Source organism: Trachypithecus francoisi, unplaced genomic scaffold (assembly GCF_009764315.1).
Source record: "Trachypithecus francoisi isolate TF-2019V2 unplaced genomic scaffold, Tfra_2.0 Lachesis_group8, whole genome shotgun sequence".
Lineage (NCBI taxonomy): Eukaryota > Metazoa > Chordata > Mammalia > Primates > Cercopithecidae > Trachypithecus > Trachypithecus francoisi.
The window spans coordinates 10,380,816-10,399,923 of NW_022681473.1; the positions used below are offsets into that span (position 1 = coordinate 10,380,816).

A 19,108-nucleotide genomic window follows, 5' to 3' on the forward strand; every position below is an offset into this window, starting at 1 on the left:
CTAAGTTCCCACGTGGTCTTTAAGAAAAACTGAGTGCTTTCTCCTGTGGCCAAAGGGTCAATACCGTACTTGAAGAAAGGAACATGGCTGAGTGTGTAATCCCAGCACTTTGGGAAGCCAGTGCAGGAGGATCACTTGAAGCCAGATATTCAAGACCAGCCTGGGCAACACAGTAAGAACCCATGAGAAAAAAAAGAAAGGAAGAAAGAAAAAAAAGAGAAAAGAAAAAAGAAAGGAACATGATGGTATGAATCCCTGATCTTGGTGCTGCAGAGAAGAACCCCAGGGCTTCCCCTTTGACACACAGATCTCAACTCTCAAAAAACTCAAGCTCTGGTGACTTTGGATTTGGCCTTCTAGCCACAGATGAGGCTACACATCCACCACCATCATTTGCAACACAGAAATATAGGCAGGCAGTGGGTGGTGATTTTTTTATTTCTTTAAACAAGAAAAACTACCTAATATTTGATGCCTTATAAAACATGAGCTAGGCCGGGCACGGTGGCTCAAGCCTGTAATCCCAGCACTTTGGGAGGCCGAGACGGGCAGATCACAAGGTCAGGAGATCCAGACCATCCTGGCTAACACGGTGAAAACCCGTCTCTACTAAAAAAATACAAAAAAAAACTAGCCGGGCGAGGTGGCGGGCGCCTGTAGTCCCAGCTACTCGGGAGGCTGAGGCAGGAGAATGGCGTAAACCCGGGAGGCAGAACTTGGAGTGAGCCGAGATCCGGCCACTGCACTCTAGCCTAGGCGACAGAGCGAGACTCCATCTCAAAAAAAAAAAGAAAAAATGAGCTGAAAGTGTTCTCAGAAGTACATGAATCTCTCCAGTAGCATTCCACTTTTTTTCAGATAGATGACTGGTAAAAAAGCAAACTAGGCCGGGTGCAGTGGTTCATGCCATAATCCCAGCACTTTGGGAGGCCAACGCTGGCAGATGATGAGGTCAGGAGTTCGAGACCAGCCTGGCCAACATGGTGAAACCCCATCTCTACTAAAAATACAAAAAAAAAAAAAAAAAAATTAGCCAGGCATGGTGGTGGGTGCCTGTAATCCCAGCTACTCAGAAGGCTGAGGCAGGAGAATGGCGTGAACCCAGGAAGCAGAGGTTGCAGTGAGCCAAGATGGTGCCATTGCACTCCAGCCTGGGTAACAAGAGCAAGATTCCATCTCAAAAAAAAAAAAAAAAAAAAACCGGAAATGTTAGAAAAAGCGCCTATAGGACCCCAGTGGGTTGAAGATGCCAGGAGAACAAGATTTTTTCAACTGATAACAGAGAAATTCCAAACATCACCCCTTATACTGACCTAGAGTTGTATGGTGCTCAGATAAAATTCACTGTGTTGTTCAACTGGAACAATAACGGCAATGATTATTCTGCTGTGCCAGGTGCTATTCTAAAAGGTTTCTATTCATTAACTCTTTTAATACTCATAACCTATACCTGTAAGAGGTACTATGCTCCCATTTTACAGATGAGCAAATAGATACAGAGGGAACCTAAGATCACAGGAGACGATGATCCAGGATTCCAATACAGGAAATCTACCCACTAAACCTGCTCTTATTGTTTGTTTGAGATACAATCTCGCTTTGTTGCCCAGGCTGGAGTGCGGTGGCATGATCTCTGTTCACTGCAACCTCCACCTTCCGGAATCAAGTGATTCTTGTGCTTCAGCCTTCCGAGTAGCTGGGACTACAGGTGTATGCTACCACGCCAGGCTAATTTTCGTATTTTCAGTTGAGATAGGGTTTTACCATGTTGGTCAGGCTGGTCTCGAACTCCTGACCTCAAGTGATCCACCTGCCTTGGCCTCCCAAAGTGCTGGGATTACAGGCATGAGCCACCACGACCAGCCCATCAAACCTGCTCTTAACCATAATGGAACCACTTATCGGAAGTCAAAAAGTGTTCAAAAAGTGGGACTCTCCACTCAGCTGTGCCATAAGCTCAACATAATCAGTACGCTATGTGACATGGAGCTGGCCTAAGGAGCCCCACTTCCTGTGACTGGAGAACCAGTAATTCAAACTTTCATGGGCAAAAAGACAAAGCAACAATCTCCAAGTGCCTTCAACACTACATGCAAAGATAGCCAATGACAGTATTTTGTGGCGGAGAAGTAGGGAGTGATGGGGTAAGTGAAAGTCCAGAAGGTGGAGAGGTCAGGTATGACCTGTAGTCCCAATACTCTGGAAGCTAAGGCGGGAAAATCACTTGAGCCTAGGAGTTTGAGGCCGCAGTGAGCTATGATCACACCACTGCACACTAGCCTGGTGACAGGGTGAGACCCTGTCTCTTAAAAACAGTAAGGTCAGGCGCAGTGGCTCATGCCTGCAATCTCAGCATTTTGGGAGGCGGAGGCAGACGGATCACGAGGTCAGGAGATCAACACCATCCTGGCCAACATGGTGAAACCCAGTCTCTACTAAAAATACAAAAATTACCCAGATGTCACAGCCAGGCGCAGTGGCTCATACCTGTAATTCCAGCACTTTGGGAGGCCGAGGCGGGCAGATCACGAGGTCAGGAGACCGAGACCATCCTGGCTAACACGGTGAAACCCCTTCTCTACTAAAAATACAAAAAATTTGCCAGATGCGGTGGCGGGTGCCTGTAGTTCCAGCTACTCGGGAGGCTGAAGCTGGAGAATTGCTTGAACCTGGAAGGCGGAGGGTACAGTGAGCTAAGATCACGTCACTGCACTCCAGTCTGGGCAGCAAGAGCGAAATTCCGTCTCAAAAAAAAAAAAAAAACCCAAGAAACAAAAAATTAGCCGGGCATGGAGGCGGGTGCCTATAGCCCCAGCTACTCGGGAGGCTGAGGCAGGAGAATGGTGTGAACCCGGGAGGCGGAGCTTGCAGTGAGCTCCAGCCTGGGCGACAGAGTGAGACTCTATCTCAAAAAAAAAAAGAAAAAAAAAAGGCTTAGCCGTGTGTGGTGGCGCGCCTGTAGTACCAGCTACTTGGGAGACTGAGGCAGGAGAATCGCTTGAAACTGGGAAGTGGAGGTTGCAATGAGTTGAGATTGTGCCACTGTACTCCAGCCTGGGCGACAGAGCAAGACTCCGTCTCAAAAAAACACAACAAAAAGAAGGTGGAGAAAAAAGGGAGCTGCACGTGGGATATCAGAAAACAAAGCAAAGCTCATACTGAAATGGTAATTAGAAGCAATGAGTAGCTCACTGTAGTAAAAACAGGGGCAACCAGCCCCCAAGGACAAGGTCTAGGCTGGAGCTCTGTCTGCAGGTAGTTACACTAATTGCTAAACATTCATATTTTGGCATTTCCTGCTTAGCTGGGAGACTGGGAAACAATCCTACCTGGCTGAGCCTTGCTCCCTGAGAAAGACTCCCTACTGCTACTGCAGGTCACACATGGTGACCAGTAGCTCCCACCTTTCCTACAGGTTGTTTCCTGAAGTCCCTGTAAGCTGCCCAAGATCAAAAGCTAATTTTTCTCTCTTTTCTTTCCCAGCAGGCCTGGAGAGACAGTCCCATTGCATGGACCAAAAAAGGCCTGGGGTGTCACTGAATTTAGCAGCCAGATCATAGCAGTAAGGAGTCCTGACCCTCTTCCAGAACCATAAATGAGGAGTCAAAGGCAGACCCAGTCCCTTCCTCCTGGCCAGGCTGAGGGCCTTTTGCCAAGCTGTGAATTGGGAAGGGGGACCACAAGAAGGAGCTATGGCTTAGAGTTTTCAGTGAAAGGTGTATAAAGCAAAGCTGCCTTCAGTTCAGCATAGGGTGGAGAGAAAGCCTCCTCCCTGGAGTGAAGGACCAGCTCAGAGACCCATTCAGTGTTTGGGGAGAAGGGGGTTGTTTACAATAGATGTCTTCCAAACTTCCGCCTCACTGAACACAGCCCCAAAGGAGGCCGACCTTCGTATTGCCAACTTCCCAAAGAGCACACAAGAAAATAGGCCGAGGTTGCCCAAAACCAGCTTGACTGGTTCTACAGAGAAGCCCCTGGTCTGCTCCACCTTCCTCATGTTAAAAAGAAAAAGGCCAAAAAGGTGGCTGGGAGCCAGTCACTGAACACAGCCCTCCTCTCTTTCTGCCCTGCACCAGTTGTCCCTCAGGATCACCTAGCCACCAGTATCAGTGTCCATCTCCCCTCCCCTCCTACCAAATCTTCTGTTCATTTAGTTTTATAAGCCTAAAACTAATAATTTGGTGTAAAAAGGAAATGGATTTACTTTTGCCATTTCTGCCATTTTCGAATGAGAAATGTAAGGAATAACTGCAAGTGGGGGAAGTGCCAACCCAAAGACAGACATCTGTGGAAATAACCCCCACAGGGACTGACAAACCTTATTTATCTTGAGATGGGGTCTCACTTTGTTGCCCAGGCTGGAATGTAGTGGCATGATCATAGCTCAATGCAGCCTCAACTTCCCAGGCTCAAGTGATCCTCACATCTCAGCCTTCTAAGTAGCTAGGATACAGGCATGTGCTACCACACCCAGGTAACTGTTTAAAAATTTTTTTGGCCAGCGAGGTGGCTCATGCCTATAATCCTAGCACTTTGGAAGGCTGAGACAGATCACGAGGTCATGAGTTCAAGATACCAATATGGCGAAACCCCGTCTCTACTAAAAATACAAAATTAGTGGGGTACAGTGGCATACGCCTGTAATCCCAGCTATTCAAGAGGCTGAGGCAGGAGAATCACTTGAACCCAGGAGGCGGAGGTTGCAGTGAGCTGAGATCACACCACTGCACTCCAGCCTGGGCGACAGAGCAAGACTCCGTCTCAAAAAAAAAAAAAAAAATTTTTTTTTTTTTTTGTAGAAATGAGATCTCACTATGTTGCCCAGGCTGGTCTTGAACTCCTAGGCTCAAGTGATCCTCCTGTCTTGGCCTCCCGAAGTGCTGGGATTACAGATGTGAGCCACCACGCCTAGCTTGAGAAACTTGAAACATTCTAGACAAAAACAGATATGAAGATAAAGGGATCTAGCCTATTTACATTCATCAGAGGAGGAGCTGTCTAGAGGGCAAGAGGAGGAACTGGGATGCCTCCTCCTCTGAGACACAACTGGAAATCAAGAGGCCAGATTCTCTCTTGGTGCTGTTTTAGAATCAGCTGTAACATCTCAGTCTAAAAGATGAGCAATGATGCCGGGCACGGCAGCTCACTCCTGTAATCCCAGCACTTTGAGAGGCCAAGGCGGGCGGATCACTTGAGTTCAGGAGTTCAAGACCAGCCTGGCCAACATGGTGAAACCCCGTCTCTACTAAAAATACAAAAAGTGGCCAGGTGTGGAGGTGTGCACCTGTAATCCCAGCTACTTGGAAGGCTGAGGCATGAGAATCTCTTGAACCCAGTGAGTAGAGGTTGCAGTGAGCTGAGATCGTGCCACTGCACTCCAGCCTGGGTGACAGAGCAAGACTGTCTCAAAAAAAAAAAAAAAAAAGATGAGCAATGACTTTCAATGGCCTACACCATAAAGGAAGGGGGCAGGGGGCAGTAACATTCTGCTCAGGAGTCAGAACTTTCAGGGTTAACCTGGGGATAGCCTGGCTCTCCAGCAGTGGGAAGAGGGTGACTTCCTCCCCCACAGGTTTGTAAAGGCTTACTCTTCCCTTTGCTGAGACAGAAGGGAGAAAATGCATAGATAACACTTCAGTGACTCACTCATGTTTGATGAAGGCTGGGAGGAAGCCTGGAGAATCCAAGCTTCAAGCACAAAACGTACAAATACTGGAATCTCCCGTCAAGAGAAGGAAATTCAGCCACCTATCTGGTTTGTCATTTTGCTGAACTTCCACTGAAGGAGGAAGGGCCAGATTTAAACTCCACCCACCTTTTCCACATCCTTCTCAATTTTTGCTTTGATGGGAAAGTGGGGAAACTGGTGGCCCCACCATGGCTAAAAGAGAATCAGATCCTTTCTACACTTCTCAAAGCAGAGGCCCAGCAGCTCCAGTCCACAGCTTAACCAAGCAGAGGGAATAGGGGCTGGTCCTGGTTACCGTAGGAAAGCCTCATCAGGCAGTCTCAGGGAAGGAAGATGACCCTCCTCACTCTTTCCATCTGCTGAGGTTACTTCATTCCAATCCATTAACGGGCTTCAAAGTGCTGCTGGGGAGAGTCCATTTAGCAGAGAAGCTATCACAGGGCCAAAGGTGGCGCCCACCCCCTACCCCATTTGTCGATAATGGGCCACAAAGTCTGAGGCTTGGCTGCATTCTAGACATAAAATATTCATTCAAGTCGACATAATACATATATAGGAACGTCATGGAAGCTCCCGGGAGAAGAGAAATGCCAGCCAGGTGGCTAAGTGCTCACTGAGAAAGAGTTCATGAAGGCCTGGGTTAGTCCTGATCAAATGCCCACGGAGAATTGGGTTGTTCTGTCCAAAGGGGAAACAATGTAGTCTGAGAAGTTCTGACTCCCAAGAGCTCTAACCCCTGCAAACCTCTTAGGCAAACAAAGTCTCAATCTTTTCCTACCTCACAGGCACCAGCTCTGCTTAGGATATTTATGTTGAGAAAAAATCTCCATCCCAATCTTTGGTTAGTCTGAAAGATTCAGTTATCCCTGTGTAAACTTTTATTTGAACCTGCAGCAGGCCAAGTTTCAACAACTGCCTTATATCCATCTGTTTAGCTGCTTCCCAAAGTCCATAAATTGGAGAAAAAAATTTTTTTTTTCTGAGATAGTGTCTTGCTCTGTCACCCAGGCTGAAGTGCAGTGGTACAAACACAGCTTAATGCAGTCTCGACCTCCCCAGCTCAAGCCATCCTCCTGCCTCAGCCTTCTGTGTAGCTGCGACCACAGGCATGTGCTACCATGCCCAGCTAAATTAAAAAAAAAAAATTTCTGTAGGTATGGAGTCTCATTTTATTGATCAGGCTGGTCTTGAACTCCTGGCATCAAGCAATCCTCCTGCCTTGGCTTCCCAAAGTGCTAGGGTTACAGGCATGAGCTATGGTGCTTGACCAGAGAGAAATTATTATAGTTTACTAGGTACAGTTACTTTTACCAGGTTCAAAGGTTATGAACTCCAAGGACTCCCAAAGCCCTTACTCTAACAACACTTCCTTCCAGATCCCTACGGCCAAGCCGAAAGTGACACTATTTGGTCTGACATTCACCCACATTCCTAACCAGAAGGCAGCACCATCAAGGAGCCCCTGGCCAGAATCAAAGGATAGAGTGAGAATTAGCACCAGGGCACACTGCTGCACAGCTCAGAGTGTGGAGTGAGATGCTAGCTAGCTCATCCAATCTACCCAAGTGACACCAAAAACAAAAAAAATATATTTACCCAGCAGATCACCTGAGGTCAGGAGTTTGAGACCAGCTTGGCCAACCTGGCAAAACCTCGTCTCTACTAAAAATACAAAAATTAGCCAGGCACGGTGGCGGGCGCCTGTAGTCCCAGCTGCTCCGGGAGGTTGAGGCAGGAGAATAGCTTGAACCCGGGAGGCGGAGGTTGCAGTGAGCTGAGATGGCATCACTGCACTCCAGCCTGGGTGACAGAGCAAGACTCTGTGTCCAAAAAAAAAAAAAAGATTATATATATGTCCAGAGTCAACAATGGGGTCCAATGAATAGTGTTTGGAGTACTTCAGCTATTCTTTATAGGATCTTGTAACTTTGTTTTCTTCACCAGTACTTCCAAACTCCCCTTTCTAGAACTGAGAGAATAAACAATGCCACTCACCATCTAGAAGCCTGAGAGCTGCCCCCTTCCTTCCCACTGCAGCAGGAGTGGGGCGAGTTTTCTCTCAATCCCTCTCTCATAGTTTCTGAGGCTCAGAGGTGGGGCAGGTCCCAGATCGAGTAGCCTCTCCCCCAGGTGTTATGAACTCTAGCAGGTGAACTCTGAAAGCTGGACCTTTCTCCAGGCTTGCCTATGACTGCTGCTGCTGGCTGGAAGACGAACAGTCATCTTGCTGATTGCTTTCACAACTGCCAAGCTTCCAGGCTAGCAGAGCCATTTGGAAAAGAAGTGAACTGAAAGCTCAGCTCACAGACTAACAATCCCCCAAACTACCAGCCCCAGATTAGAACCCTCCTTCTGCAAAAGCAAGAAGTCTATGGCTGTGAACAAGCACATCTGGAATCAGGTGTCACAAAAACCACCTTAAAGACAGGGCTTGACTTTTTTTTTTAGTCTCCTACTTTCACTGTTATAAGCGAAGTCGACAGCAAACAGGCAATCTCCCTGCAACGCAAAGTTTATTTTTATGCTTCAACATTTTCTGTGTCTGTGTGTTTCACAGTGATCAAAGGGCTCCTGGAAACAGGTTCTCATCAGCCACATTTTTAAAGAAGAGGGAGAGGAAGAGCAAGAAAAGAGACTGGAGACAACCAGTGGTGTTTGTTTATCTATTTTCTGGTAAAACCAGTTTAAATAATTTAAATTTAAATAAGGTGACAGAGGACCTTTAGGGGAGGAAATCAGCCCAACTAAATCCCCTTTTTTAAAAAAATAACATTAAGACTACAGTAATGACCAAGTTTCCATGACTACTTCAGCTAAAATCACAACAGGACCAAGAAGAGGTTTCTTTCACTTGGTGGCATGATCTATTCTCGGAGGTCAATGTTTGATATACCTGGCCTTGTGACCTGAGGAGCTGCTGTTTGTCTTTTTTCCTATTTTAAAGAATACAGGAATCAGGCCTGGCACGGGGGGCGTGGTGGCTCACGCCTGTAATCCCAGCACTCTGGGAGGCCGGATCACCAGGTCAGGAGATTGAGACCATCCTGGCCAACATAGTGAAACCCCGTCTCTACTAGAATACAAAAAATTAGCCGGGCATGGTGGTGCGTGCCTGTAGTCCCAGCTACTCAGGAGGCTGAAGCAGGGGAATCGCTTGAACCCGGGAGACGGAGATTGCAGTGAGCCAAGATTGCGCCACTGCGCTCCAGCCTGGTAACAGAATGAGACTCCGTCTCAAAAAAAAAAAAGAAAGAAAGAATACAGGAATCTGTCTGGGATAGGTGCATACAAGGTTTTCCAAAGTCCCTGCTTTTACTGGAATGAGACTTCATATTAAGTCGATACAGTGATTGGCTACCCTGAGAACAGTGGAAGGTATGAAGGGGCTAAGGAGAATCTAAGTCCATAAAGAGTAGAAATAGGATGGGTAATTAATAATCGTAACAGGATGACAACGTATGCAGCTACTGCTCTGGGCAAAGTTATCAAAGAACTTACTTACATTCCCAAATGGTCACTGATTGCTGCTATCATGAAATCAGTCGATGCGCACTACGGTGGAATCCCTACTATATGCTCAGCAGTACACTAGGCATGTAAGGAAGAGAGGAAATCAACACACATATCACAGGAAAATACCATGGCAATAATGCATTTACATGTAGTAAGCAGCACAAAGAAACCACACTGAGGCAGTCTGTTACTCTGCTCTGCTGAACACAATGCCCCCCACCAGCCTCACTGAGAGAGTAGGCACTCCATCGCCACTCCCCAAATGCCTGAGGGTGCCAGTCAGTCACTTGGTCTCCTCCTACCAGCTCACGATCAACAGTCTGGGAAAGTTCTCTGGTTAAGCAGGGTTTACCTGCTAAAACAGAGGCTGTGAGAGGAAAAAGGGTGGAAAAAGCAACCTCAAGAGGGCCTAGAGAAAGCAATTCCCAGTAAGGAGAGAGAAACAGCCCGCAGGCAAGGGAGAGAAAGACTGCGAGACACCGAACATGCTCCTCTGTCTCCGAAGACCCACCTGTCCCATACAGAACCAGCTGCCAAAGCCAGTGATGAAATGGAAATCAACCATCCCTCCCTCTCAACGCCTATTTCACCCCTAGAAGCAATAATCCACAAGTAATAAAAGGATCAACCCTGCAGAAAAAAACTCTGCCTAGAACTTCTCTTAAGTTCCTAACTGCCCAGGTGACAGAGAGCCAGGGGTAACAAAATAGAAGAACACAGTAAATGAAAGGAGGTAAGATTTTTCAAAGAATGTTCACATGCAAGAGAATACAACAACTGCTCTACCGGGCTACAAAGAAAGAGGGGAATAAGAGGGAAACATAAAGGATGGAATGAGCGGAAACAAGGCAAAAAGCACAGCAGCCCCGGGGCGGAAGCGCTTCTTTTTCAAGTCAAGTTTTTTTGGCCTAGTAAACTTCTCCACCAAGAAAGGCATGACAGGCAGGGGACTCTGCACAGAGCAGTCCGCAAAGGACGCTAGAGACGGTAAAAGAAAGGGGAGGAGTGGAAAGTGGACGCCTCTGGGATCAAAAGTGAGATGACACAGAAAGGCTAAGACTTGGGTGACAAACCATAGCAGTGATTGCCAGGATGAAGGGGAGCGTGGAGTCGTGAGGCTGAGGTGTAGCGCGAGAAAACTAGCATGCAAAACACCTGGACTTCCTGGGAATTACAAAGACTTAGCCAATAGGAACAGAATGGATCCAAGCATGGTGGGGGGATACACAGGACATGAAGAAGGCAGGAGACTAACGTGGAGATCAAAGGCAACGCTGATTAAAAGGTACAGTAAGGAAGATGGGGTGAGGGTGGAGAAACAGGAAGGTAACAAGCAAGAAAGAAAATACTCTAAGTGCCAGGCACGGGAGTGAAGACACAGAAAGTCATCATGGTTTGTGTTCCAGCGTACGAAGACAGAAAGGCAAAAATTGTGATGCAGCCAGATCTGGGAAAGGACTGAGCAACAGGTTGTGTTAACACGGTGGGGCCAAGTGTCTTTCGAATGGGAGGAAGAGCCCAGTAGAAAGCTGGTAGAATCCTCACAGAGAGAAACAGGAGACCCCGGGACCTAAAAGCCAAACCCGAGGGCAAGAGAACAAGAGGGATCCAAAGACTCTGAAGGGAGTGATGATTGGAACCCCAAAGGCAACCTGTGGGAAAACTATGCGCATGACAGCTGTGGGGAAACACGGAAGCGACAAATGCCAGCGCCAGGATCCAGGGAGCTCCTGGAGCAAAGAAGGGAAAGTGATGAGCAAAGAGTAGGCGAAGGATTTGGAAAGGTGATGAGGGTGGAGCTGGTGGGTTGCAAGCAAGAGGGAGAGAACAATTTGGAAAACGAAGAAGCAGGATAGAAAAAGCTGGGGAACTGCAAGGGGCCAGGGATCGAGAGCGCAGTCCAGGGCAAGGACCCTGAGGGTGATAACCAGAGACTGGCAGAACCGGTGCGGGCGGAGGGGAAGCGAGGCAGGAGAGACGAAGGGAGAGGTGGACAACGATCTGTGGCAAATCGCGGGGTGCTGCTATTCGAGGAGCGGGAGGGTGGCTGCTTTAAGCGTGGGTGGAGGAAGACCAGAAAGGCCCCTGAGAGAAAAAGGGAAGAGAAAGGGAAGCTGGGGAGGTGACACGGAAGAGCGCAGGAGGGCGGTGAGGGGAGAGGGGGTTGGCAGAAAGACAAGTGTGCAGCTTGGAGTCAGGACGAGGTGGGTCCCAGGTCAGGACTCGGAAGCGGGATGTGCGGAGCTGGAGCCGGGAGCCGGATGACAGGGCAGCCGAGGCTTGCAGGATGGCAGCAGGGGCACGAGGAGAGCAGAAGAGGGAGGAGGCTCCGCAAGGTGCAAGGGGCCCAGCCAGAGAATTCGGGGAGCCCTCGGGGCTCCTTACCTGCTCCGTGTCCCTCTCGTTCAGCGTGGGTAGGGGGGTCCGAGCGCTGGACATGGCGCCGGTATCTCGGGGGAGGGAACCGAGAAGCTTGGAGGAAGGGAGGGAAGGGAAGGCGCGGAGCCCGGCCGGGCGGGGCTTCTCACAGCAGGAGCACCCGCCGCATGGGCCCCGGCCGGGGGTGCGGGGAGGCCGGGCAGCCGCTCACGCCAGCCCGGGGATGCGCCGCTCGGGCTAGGCCGCGCCGGCTCCGAGCGGCTCCGGACCGCACCCCCCCGACCCCCGGCTGGGCTGTGCCGCCTTTCGGCCGGGCCGCGCCGCTCCGCCTACTCTCTGCCGCAGCAGCCGGCCGCCTGCCTCGCTCCTCCCCTGCCCTCAGCGGCACTGCTCCGCGCCCGGCACACAGGCAGCCGCCGCCGGACCTGCTGCTCCCAACATGGCCGCCACCACCGCCGGCCCTCGGCTCTTTCCGCCGGCAGCAGCCGGAAACATCCGAAGCGGCTAGAAACGGGAGGTGGGGCGCGGCCACAGACTACGGGTGAATTCCGGAAACAGCCGAAGAAGGTAACCCCCGGGGACGCGCGCACCTCCTCGTAAGAAGACGAAGCTTCGGCTCTGTTTACGGAAATCCACGAAGCGACCCCGGGTACCTACCCCCCAGCCCCCGTCCACAGACATCCAGCCACGCCCACCAGCCTTTCCCCGCCCACTTCAAGAGGGCTTTCGGCAGTTTCCGGAAATACCCGAAGCTGTTCCGCGTGCTGAGCCGGCCACGCCCCCTCCCACCGCCCTGCCCAGGGCGGTCGTCGGCCATTTCCGGCAACACCCGAGGCCCTCCGAGCACCCGGTCGTTTCCCTGGGTGACTCTCGGAATCTGATTCGCTTCGTGTCTTTCCGTCAGTTTTCGGGTATTTTCAAACCTTGAACAGGAAGCATGGGTCACCTGTTCGTGCTTGCGATTTGACTAAATACAAAACAAGATTGTTAGCCGTCCCTGCAATTGGCATCCTCTGGTTCTATAGCAGCTTCTTGTCTGCATTTCTGTCCATCTGTCGGTCAGCTCATAAAATCCATCTTCTTTTTATCATCTAGCCTATCAACATACCTGTCAAATGCAGCATCAGTCTATTGCCTGTCTGCCACCGTCTATCTTGGCTTCTTTGGATCCATCCGTGCATTCCCGCATCTAGTCTGCAGGGCTCGGCAAAGCCCCAGGAAGGCCCAGGGCAGCGTCCTCTGCACCGGATGCGGGAGCGTCCAGGGCCCTGCATTTCAGCCCCAGCTCTGCCAAGTGCAAATGCTGCGTGATCTTAGAAAAATCATATAACATCACTGAGTTTAGGCTCCTCTTTCCTATGGCTTTATTCCTGCATTGACATTCGAAAGACATTTCTGAATTCCAATTACCTTTTAAAATGCCTCTGCAAGATAAGACATTTAAAGTTTATTTTCTATCCTCCTCTGCGCCTCATTTTCCCCATCAGTAAAGTGAAGCCATTGGATACATGGACTCGGAGGTCCTTCTCAGCTTTGAAGAGCCCTTGACTAACAGGAAGTCTGTATGGCAACTGCAGTCCACTCCTCACTTCCCCTTACACTGTGTTACCAAGGACGGGCAGTATCCTGGGCTGATTTCCCCAGCGCCAAGCTGTCCTCACCCATAGTACCTGGAACATGTCAGAACCACACCCTCCCGTCAGTGGCTTAAGGTGGGCAAGAGGCAGAGGCCCCACAGGAGTCAGAAACCAGGCTCAGGCAACAGGTTCCCAAAGGTACAGAAGCAGAGAGGCCCCAAGAGTTATTGGGAAAACTGCTGATTGGACCCCTGCTATTTGACCTCCAACTCCCAGCTACAGCATCCTGAGCCAGCCTTCATGCCACCAATCAGAGAAATAGGCATCTGAGCAGATGTAATTACCGAGGTATGAACGTACTTCCTAAGGCAACAGGTATCACTACACTCTTAGTAAATCCCTGGAACTCCAGCACTACTCCCCATGCCCCATGCCAGCTCTATTCAGGCACCCAACCGTTGAGGAAGAAGGTGGTGAAGGCACACCCATGAAGGTGAGGGAAAGACAGAAGAGGACAGAGAACATTTCACTCCCCCGACCCAAATTCAATCCTTGAGAATCATCTGCCCTCTGGTGGCCAAAGAGAGACACACTGCTGATTCCTGTGCCTGGTATCACCTCTAATGCCAGCGTCTGGAAAGCAGGGAAAAGAGAGAGGAAGCAGTTGGTGGTCGGTGTTCCAGCAGTCTCTCCTTGGTCCATGCTCTCGTCTAAATAGACTCCATCCTCTCCAAGCTTCTCACTCTAGCTCTAACCCCTGCCTCACCCTTGCCCTTTGATCTTCAGCCCCGACCCCTACCCTAACTATCCTTTTCTCTTCCTCACTAGCTTTGCACAAGGCTGCTGAGCTTGTCTCCCTGCCTAGACTCCCTCCAATCTACTGCACCAGACATGTCAGAATAATCTTCCCAAAGTCCAGTTCCAATAACATCTCTGCTCTGCTAGAAAGCTATCACCAGCTCCCTCACAGGTTATAGGCAGGGCTGGCTTCATGGACCCATGACCCGTGCAGTCACACAGAGCCTGTGCTTAGGAGGGCCCTGAGCTTGGATTAATGCTCTGCTGTCACCATCTTGAATTTTTTTTTTTTTTTTTTTTAGACTGGATCTCGCTCTGTAGCCCAGGCTGGAGTGCGATCTCAGCTCACTGCAACCTCCACCTCCCAGGTTCAAGTGATTCTCATGCCTCAGCCTCCCGAATAGCTGGGATTATAGGTGCCCACCACCCCGCCTGGCTAATTTTTTATGTTTTTAGTAAAAACAGGGTTTTACTATGTTGGCCAGGCTGGTCTCGAACTCCCAACCTCAAGTGATCCACCTGCCTCGGCCTCCCAAACCGCTAGGATTACAGGCATGAGCCACCACGCCCGGCCCACCATCTTGAAATTTTTGACCAAAAGGGCCATGCATTTCCATTTTGCACTGTGCCCCACCAATTATGTAGCTGGTCCTGGCTGTAGGAAAAGCCTTTAACCTGCTTTCAAAACTTTGCTCAATCTGGCCTCACATTACCTTGCAATAACCTCTCTAACTATCACTGATCACACTTCTCCCTAACTCCCACCCTGCTGCCAATCTCTCTTCCTTCCATGCCTTTGTTCAAGCTGATAAATGATTGCCCGTCACCCACCTCAGCTTCCAGAACCGCTTCAAGATCCAGTTCAAATTTCACCTACTCAAATCCATGAGCCCTCCCAGTTCTCCTCAAAGATGAATTATTGCCACACATTTACCCCCTCTCTAATCTGTAAATTCATTCATTCATTCAGCAAATCCCTGTTGAGCACCTACTATGTGCAAGGCATTGTTTTAGGCTTTTAGGTAGATCAGTGAACAAAATAAAGATCTCTGCCTGCCAGGTGCGGTGGCTCACGCCTGTAATCCCAGCACTTTGTAGGAGGCCGAGATGGGTGGATCATGTGAGGTCAGGAGTTCGAGACCAGCCTGGCCAACATGGTGAAACCCCATCTCTACTAAAAAAAAAAAAAAATACAAAAAATTAGCCAGGCATGGTGGCGGGCACCTGTAATCCCAGCTACTTGGGAGGCTGAGGCAAGAGAATCGCTTGAAACCGGGAGGCAGCAGTTGCAGTTAGCGGAGATCACAACAAAAAAACTCTGCCTTTCGGGAGCTTACTTTTCATTTTGAGGGAGACACACAACAAACAAAAGAGTCATAATTAAGTGACATCAGAAAAAAACAGAGCCAGCTAACGGGGGTCAGGAGTACAGGGGTGAGAGGGTGGAAGACAAACTGCAGTACTGAGGGGGTTCATGAAGCCCTCACTGAGAAGGTGACACTTGAGTAAAAACTTGAAGGAGACCAGGTGTGGTGACTAACACCTGTAATCGCAGCACTTTGGGAGGCTAAGAAAAAAAAAAAAGATGTGAAGGAGGTGAAGGCATGAGCTCTGCAGACATCTAGGGGAAGAGCAACCCAGGCAGAGGAGCGTACCTGGCCTGTTTGAAGAGCAAGGGGCCAATGAGCCTGGAGCAGAGTGAGTGAGGAGGTGTGTGGCGATGGGAACCGGGCCTGGTGGGCTACCGTTGTGGTTTTCCCTGGGAGTGGGATGAGTTGCCGCCGGAGTGACATGATCTCACTGGCTGCTGGGTTGAGAACTGAGTGAAAGGGCATGACGGAAGCAGACCCGGGGGACTAGCAAGGAGGCTTTTACGACAATTCAAGGGAGCGATGCCAGTGGCTTGGGGCCAGGCAGCAGCAGTGGAAGTAGTGAGAAGTGATCAGATTTGGGACGTATTTGAAAGGTGCAGCCAACAGGCTTTCGGATGGGTTGGGGTTATGAGAGAGAGGGGTTAAAGATGATTGTAGGCTTTCCCACCTGAACAGCTGAAAACACACACACAGAGTGAAACTGCCGGGAGGTGCTGGCATTCAGCGGGCCCTTCGGGGTGACAGACTTTCCATCCTAGAACTACATTTGTCCTGAGAATGAGGGTGTTCTCTCTAGCGGAGAAAAGGCCTGAGCAGATTTGGTGGCATGATGGCTCTGGGCTGAGGCACCTGGCTTCAGGGAGGTAGGAAGGCAGACACCCCAGGAAGTGTTGCAGCCCCTTCCCTGTCCCTGCACCTGCAAGCAGCCTCAGTAGGGTGCCCCCCTCCCAAGAGACTCCGGTGGCAGAGAGGGTCTGCAAGCCCATTAGAGACCCTCTCCCATCCCAGCCCCCATCTTCTACCACACCTTAGGGGTGTGCAGGATTTTACAGTTTACAAAGGGCCCCAAATGCAGAGTCTCATTTGAGCCACACAGCAGCTCAGCTGTGTGTAGGGTGGAGGTGGGGGTGACTACCACATTTTCTGCAGAGAAACAGGAAGCTCAGATTGCAGGAGCATCTGTTGGAAAGCCTCAGGGCCTGGACCAGACCAGTTCCACCACTGGGGTGTGGCAGGGGCCCAGACAGTGTCCCCCGTTCCCATTCACACTCCCACATGCTCCAGTTTCTCTTCAAGGAGGGCAGGGGCGACTGTTCCCTTGTCTCAGACTAGCTTTGTCCACAAGAAAGAGAGGATTACCAGCATTGTGATATAAAAAGACAGGTATCAGCCAGGTGCGGTGGCTCACGCTTGTAATCCCAGCACTTTGGGAGGCCAAGGCGAGTGGATCACCTGAGGTCAGGATTTCAAGACCAGCCTGGCCAACATGGTGAAACCCCATCTCTACTAAAAATACAAAAAATTAACTGGGCATGGTGGTGGCAAGCACCTGTAATCCCAGCTACTCAGGAGGCTGAGGCCGGAGAATTGCTTGAACCCCGGAGGCAGAGGTTGCAGTGTGCCAAGATCATGCTGTTGCACTCCAGCCTAGGCCTCAAGAGCGAGACCTTGTCTCAAAAAAAAAAAAAAAGAAAACAGCCGGGCGTGGGTGGCTCACACCTGTAATCCCAGAACTATGGGAGGCCAAGGCAGGAGTTATCACGGGGTCAGGAGTTCGAAACCAGTCTGGCCAAGAGAACAGCCTGGCCAATATGATGAAACCTCGTCTCTACTAAAAATACAAAAATTAGCCGGGCATGGTTGTGGGCGCCTGTAATCCCAGCTACTCAGGAGGTTGAAACAGGAGCATCACTGGAACCTGGGAGGTGGAGGTTGCAGTGAGCCAAAGATCATGCCATTGCACTCCAGCGTGGGAGACACAGCAAGATTCCGACTCAAAAAAAAAAAAAAAAGAAAGAAAGAAAGGCATATATATCTGGTCTTCATCCGGGGTTTCTGGCCCAGAACCAAAACTCCTGGAATTTCCTGAATGATGGGGAGAGAGGAGCATCTTTTGTTATTCATAATGAGTCTCTTTTCACACACCTGAGTTCACACTAATGAGATGACTCTTGGAGGATGGGGCTGGTGGCCAGAGGAACCAACCACGTGATTAGGGGATTGCAACTTTCATCCCTACGCCAGGGATGAAAAAATCAGGGAACGTAAGTAAACGTAAGTAATGTTTCCCTAATTTTTTTTTTTTTTTTTTTTTTTGAGACAGGGTCTCATTCTGTTGCCCAGGCTGGAGGGCAGTGGCGTGATCTCTGCTCACCGCAACTTCCACCTCCTGAGTTCAAGTGATTCTCGTGCCTCAGCTTCCCGAGTAGCTGGGATTACAGGCACCCGCAACCACGCCCAGCTAATTGTTGTATTTTCAGTAGAGATGGGGTTTTGCCATGTTGGCCAGGCTGGTCTCCAACTCCTGATCTCAAGTGATCCACCCGCCTCGGCCTCCCACCGTGCTGGGATTACAAGCCTGAGTCACCGCGCCCGGCCTGTTTCTCTGATTTTTGTGAGCCATTACAGTAAATTATCAAACCTAAGGAGGGGGTTGTGGGAACTTCCAAATTTGGGCTGGTCAGAAGTGCAGGTGACAAGCTGGGACCTAGAACTGGTATCTAAAGCAGGGGCAGTCTGCTGGGACTGAGCCCTTCGAAGACCTGTGGGGTCCAGGCTAACTGTGGGTAGTGAGTGTCAGAACTGAATTTTAGGACAGCCGGCTGGTGTCTGGAGAGGTGGAGAATTGGTGTGGGCGCCCCCCTCCCCACTAACATTGGTGTCAAAAGTACTGGGAATGTAGAAAGTTTTTCCTTGTTAGGTATCCCAAAAGATCTTCCACACCTGGATCCCAAGGAAGGCAGCTGGGAGGGCAGGAGGTGGCTGGCTTCAGAGAGCCAAGGAGGACTGGGAAGTCAGGGAATGGGTGTGTGGCTCAGCAGTCGGGGGCAGTGGTACCCTTTTCGCCAACCTCTTCAACTAAACGCATGGTTGGGCTTCAGCACCACATGGATGAAGGTGCCACCACCAGCCCTGAGAGTCACCGACATTTGTGCAGAGCTTCCCCAGTGTTGCACCAGGATGCAGGACCGGGGTCAGGGACTCCAAGCCAGTGTGGAGTAGGAAAGCACTGGGCAATCCGTCAGTAAGGTCCTTCCAGCCTGGGCTGGAGTCACATCCTCAGCCCCACTTTCTCCAACTCTTTCTTGGAAGCCCAGAGGTGCCACACGCAGTTGCTGGCCACACACACTCACATAGTCCCCAGGGTCCTGGCTGAGGCTGGGGAGACCCCTATTGGCCACAATGTGGGGATGAAGTTCCCACCCACACTCACCGTAGCAACCACCCTGTGCTGAGAACCACACTCCAGGGACCAGCACGCACTAGAAAAATGTCACACAGGGCCGGGCGCGGTGGTTCAAGCCTGTAATCCCAGCACTTTGGGAGGCCGAGACGGGCGAATCACGAGGTCAGGAGATCGAGACCATCCTGGCTAACACGGTGAAACCCCGTCTCTACTAAAAAATACAAAAAATTAGCCGGGCGAGATGGCGGGCGCCTGTAGTCCCAGCTACTCGGAGGCTGAGGCGAGAGAATGGCGTCAACCCGGGAGGCGGAGCTTGCAGTGAGCTGAGATCCGGCCACTGCACTCCAGCCTGGGCGACAGAGCGAGACTCCGT

The 19,108-nt window shown here is 50.4% G+C and overlaps 1 protein-coding gene across 12 annotated transcripts in view; it reads right to left on the reverse strand.

Annotated features, from left to right (window-relative positions):
- MARK2 (microtubule affinity regulating kinase 2) overlaps nt 1-12,205 on the reverse strand; it is a 75,646-nt gene extending 63,441 nt beyond the window's left edge. For 9 of the 12 annotated variants that reach the window (XM_033206804.1, XM_033206794.1, XM_033206805.1 and 6 more), the window contains exon 1: nt 11,588-12,202. In XM_033206804.1, coding sequence (XP_033062695.1) covers nt 11,588-11,641 — 54 coding nt within the window. In that variant the 5' untranslated portion in view covers nt 11,642-12,202. Of the gene's footprint in view, nt 1-11,587 lie in introns of all 12 variants that reach the window. The other 3 variants (XM_033206807.1, XM_033206808.1, XM_033206806.1) reach the window with 3 other exon arrangements.
- Nucleotides 12,206-19,108: the final 6,903 nt, after the last annotated feature.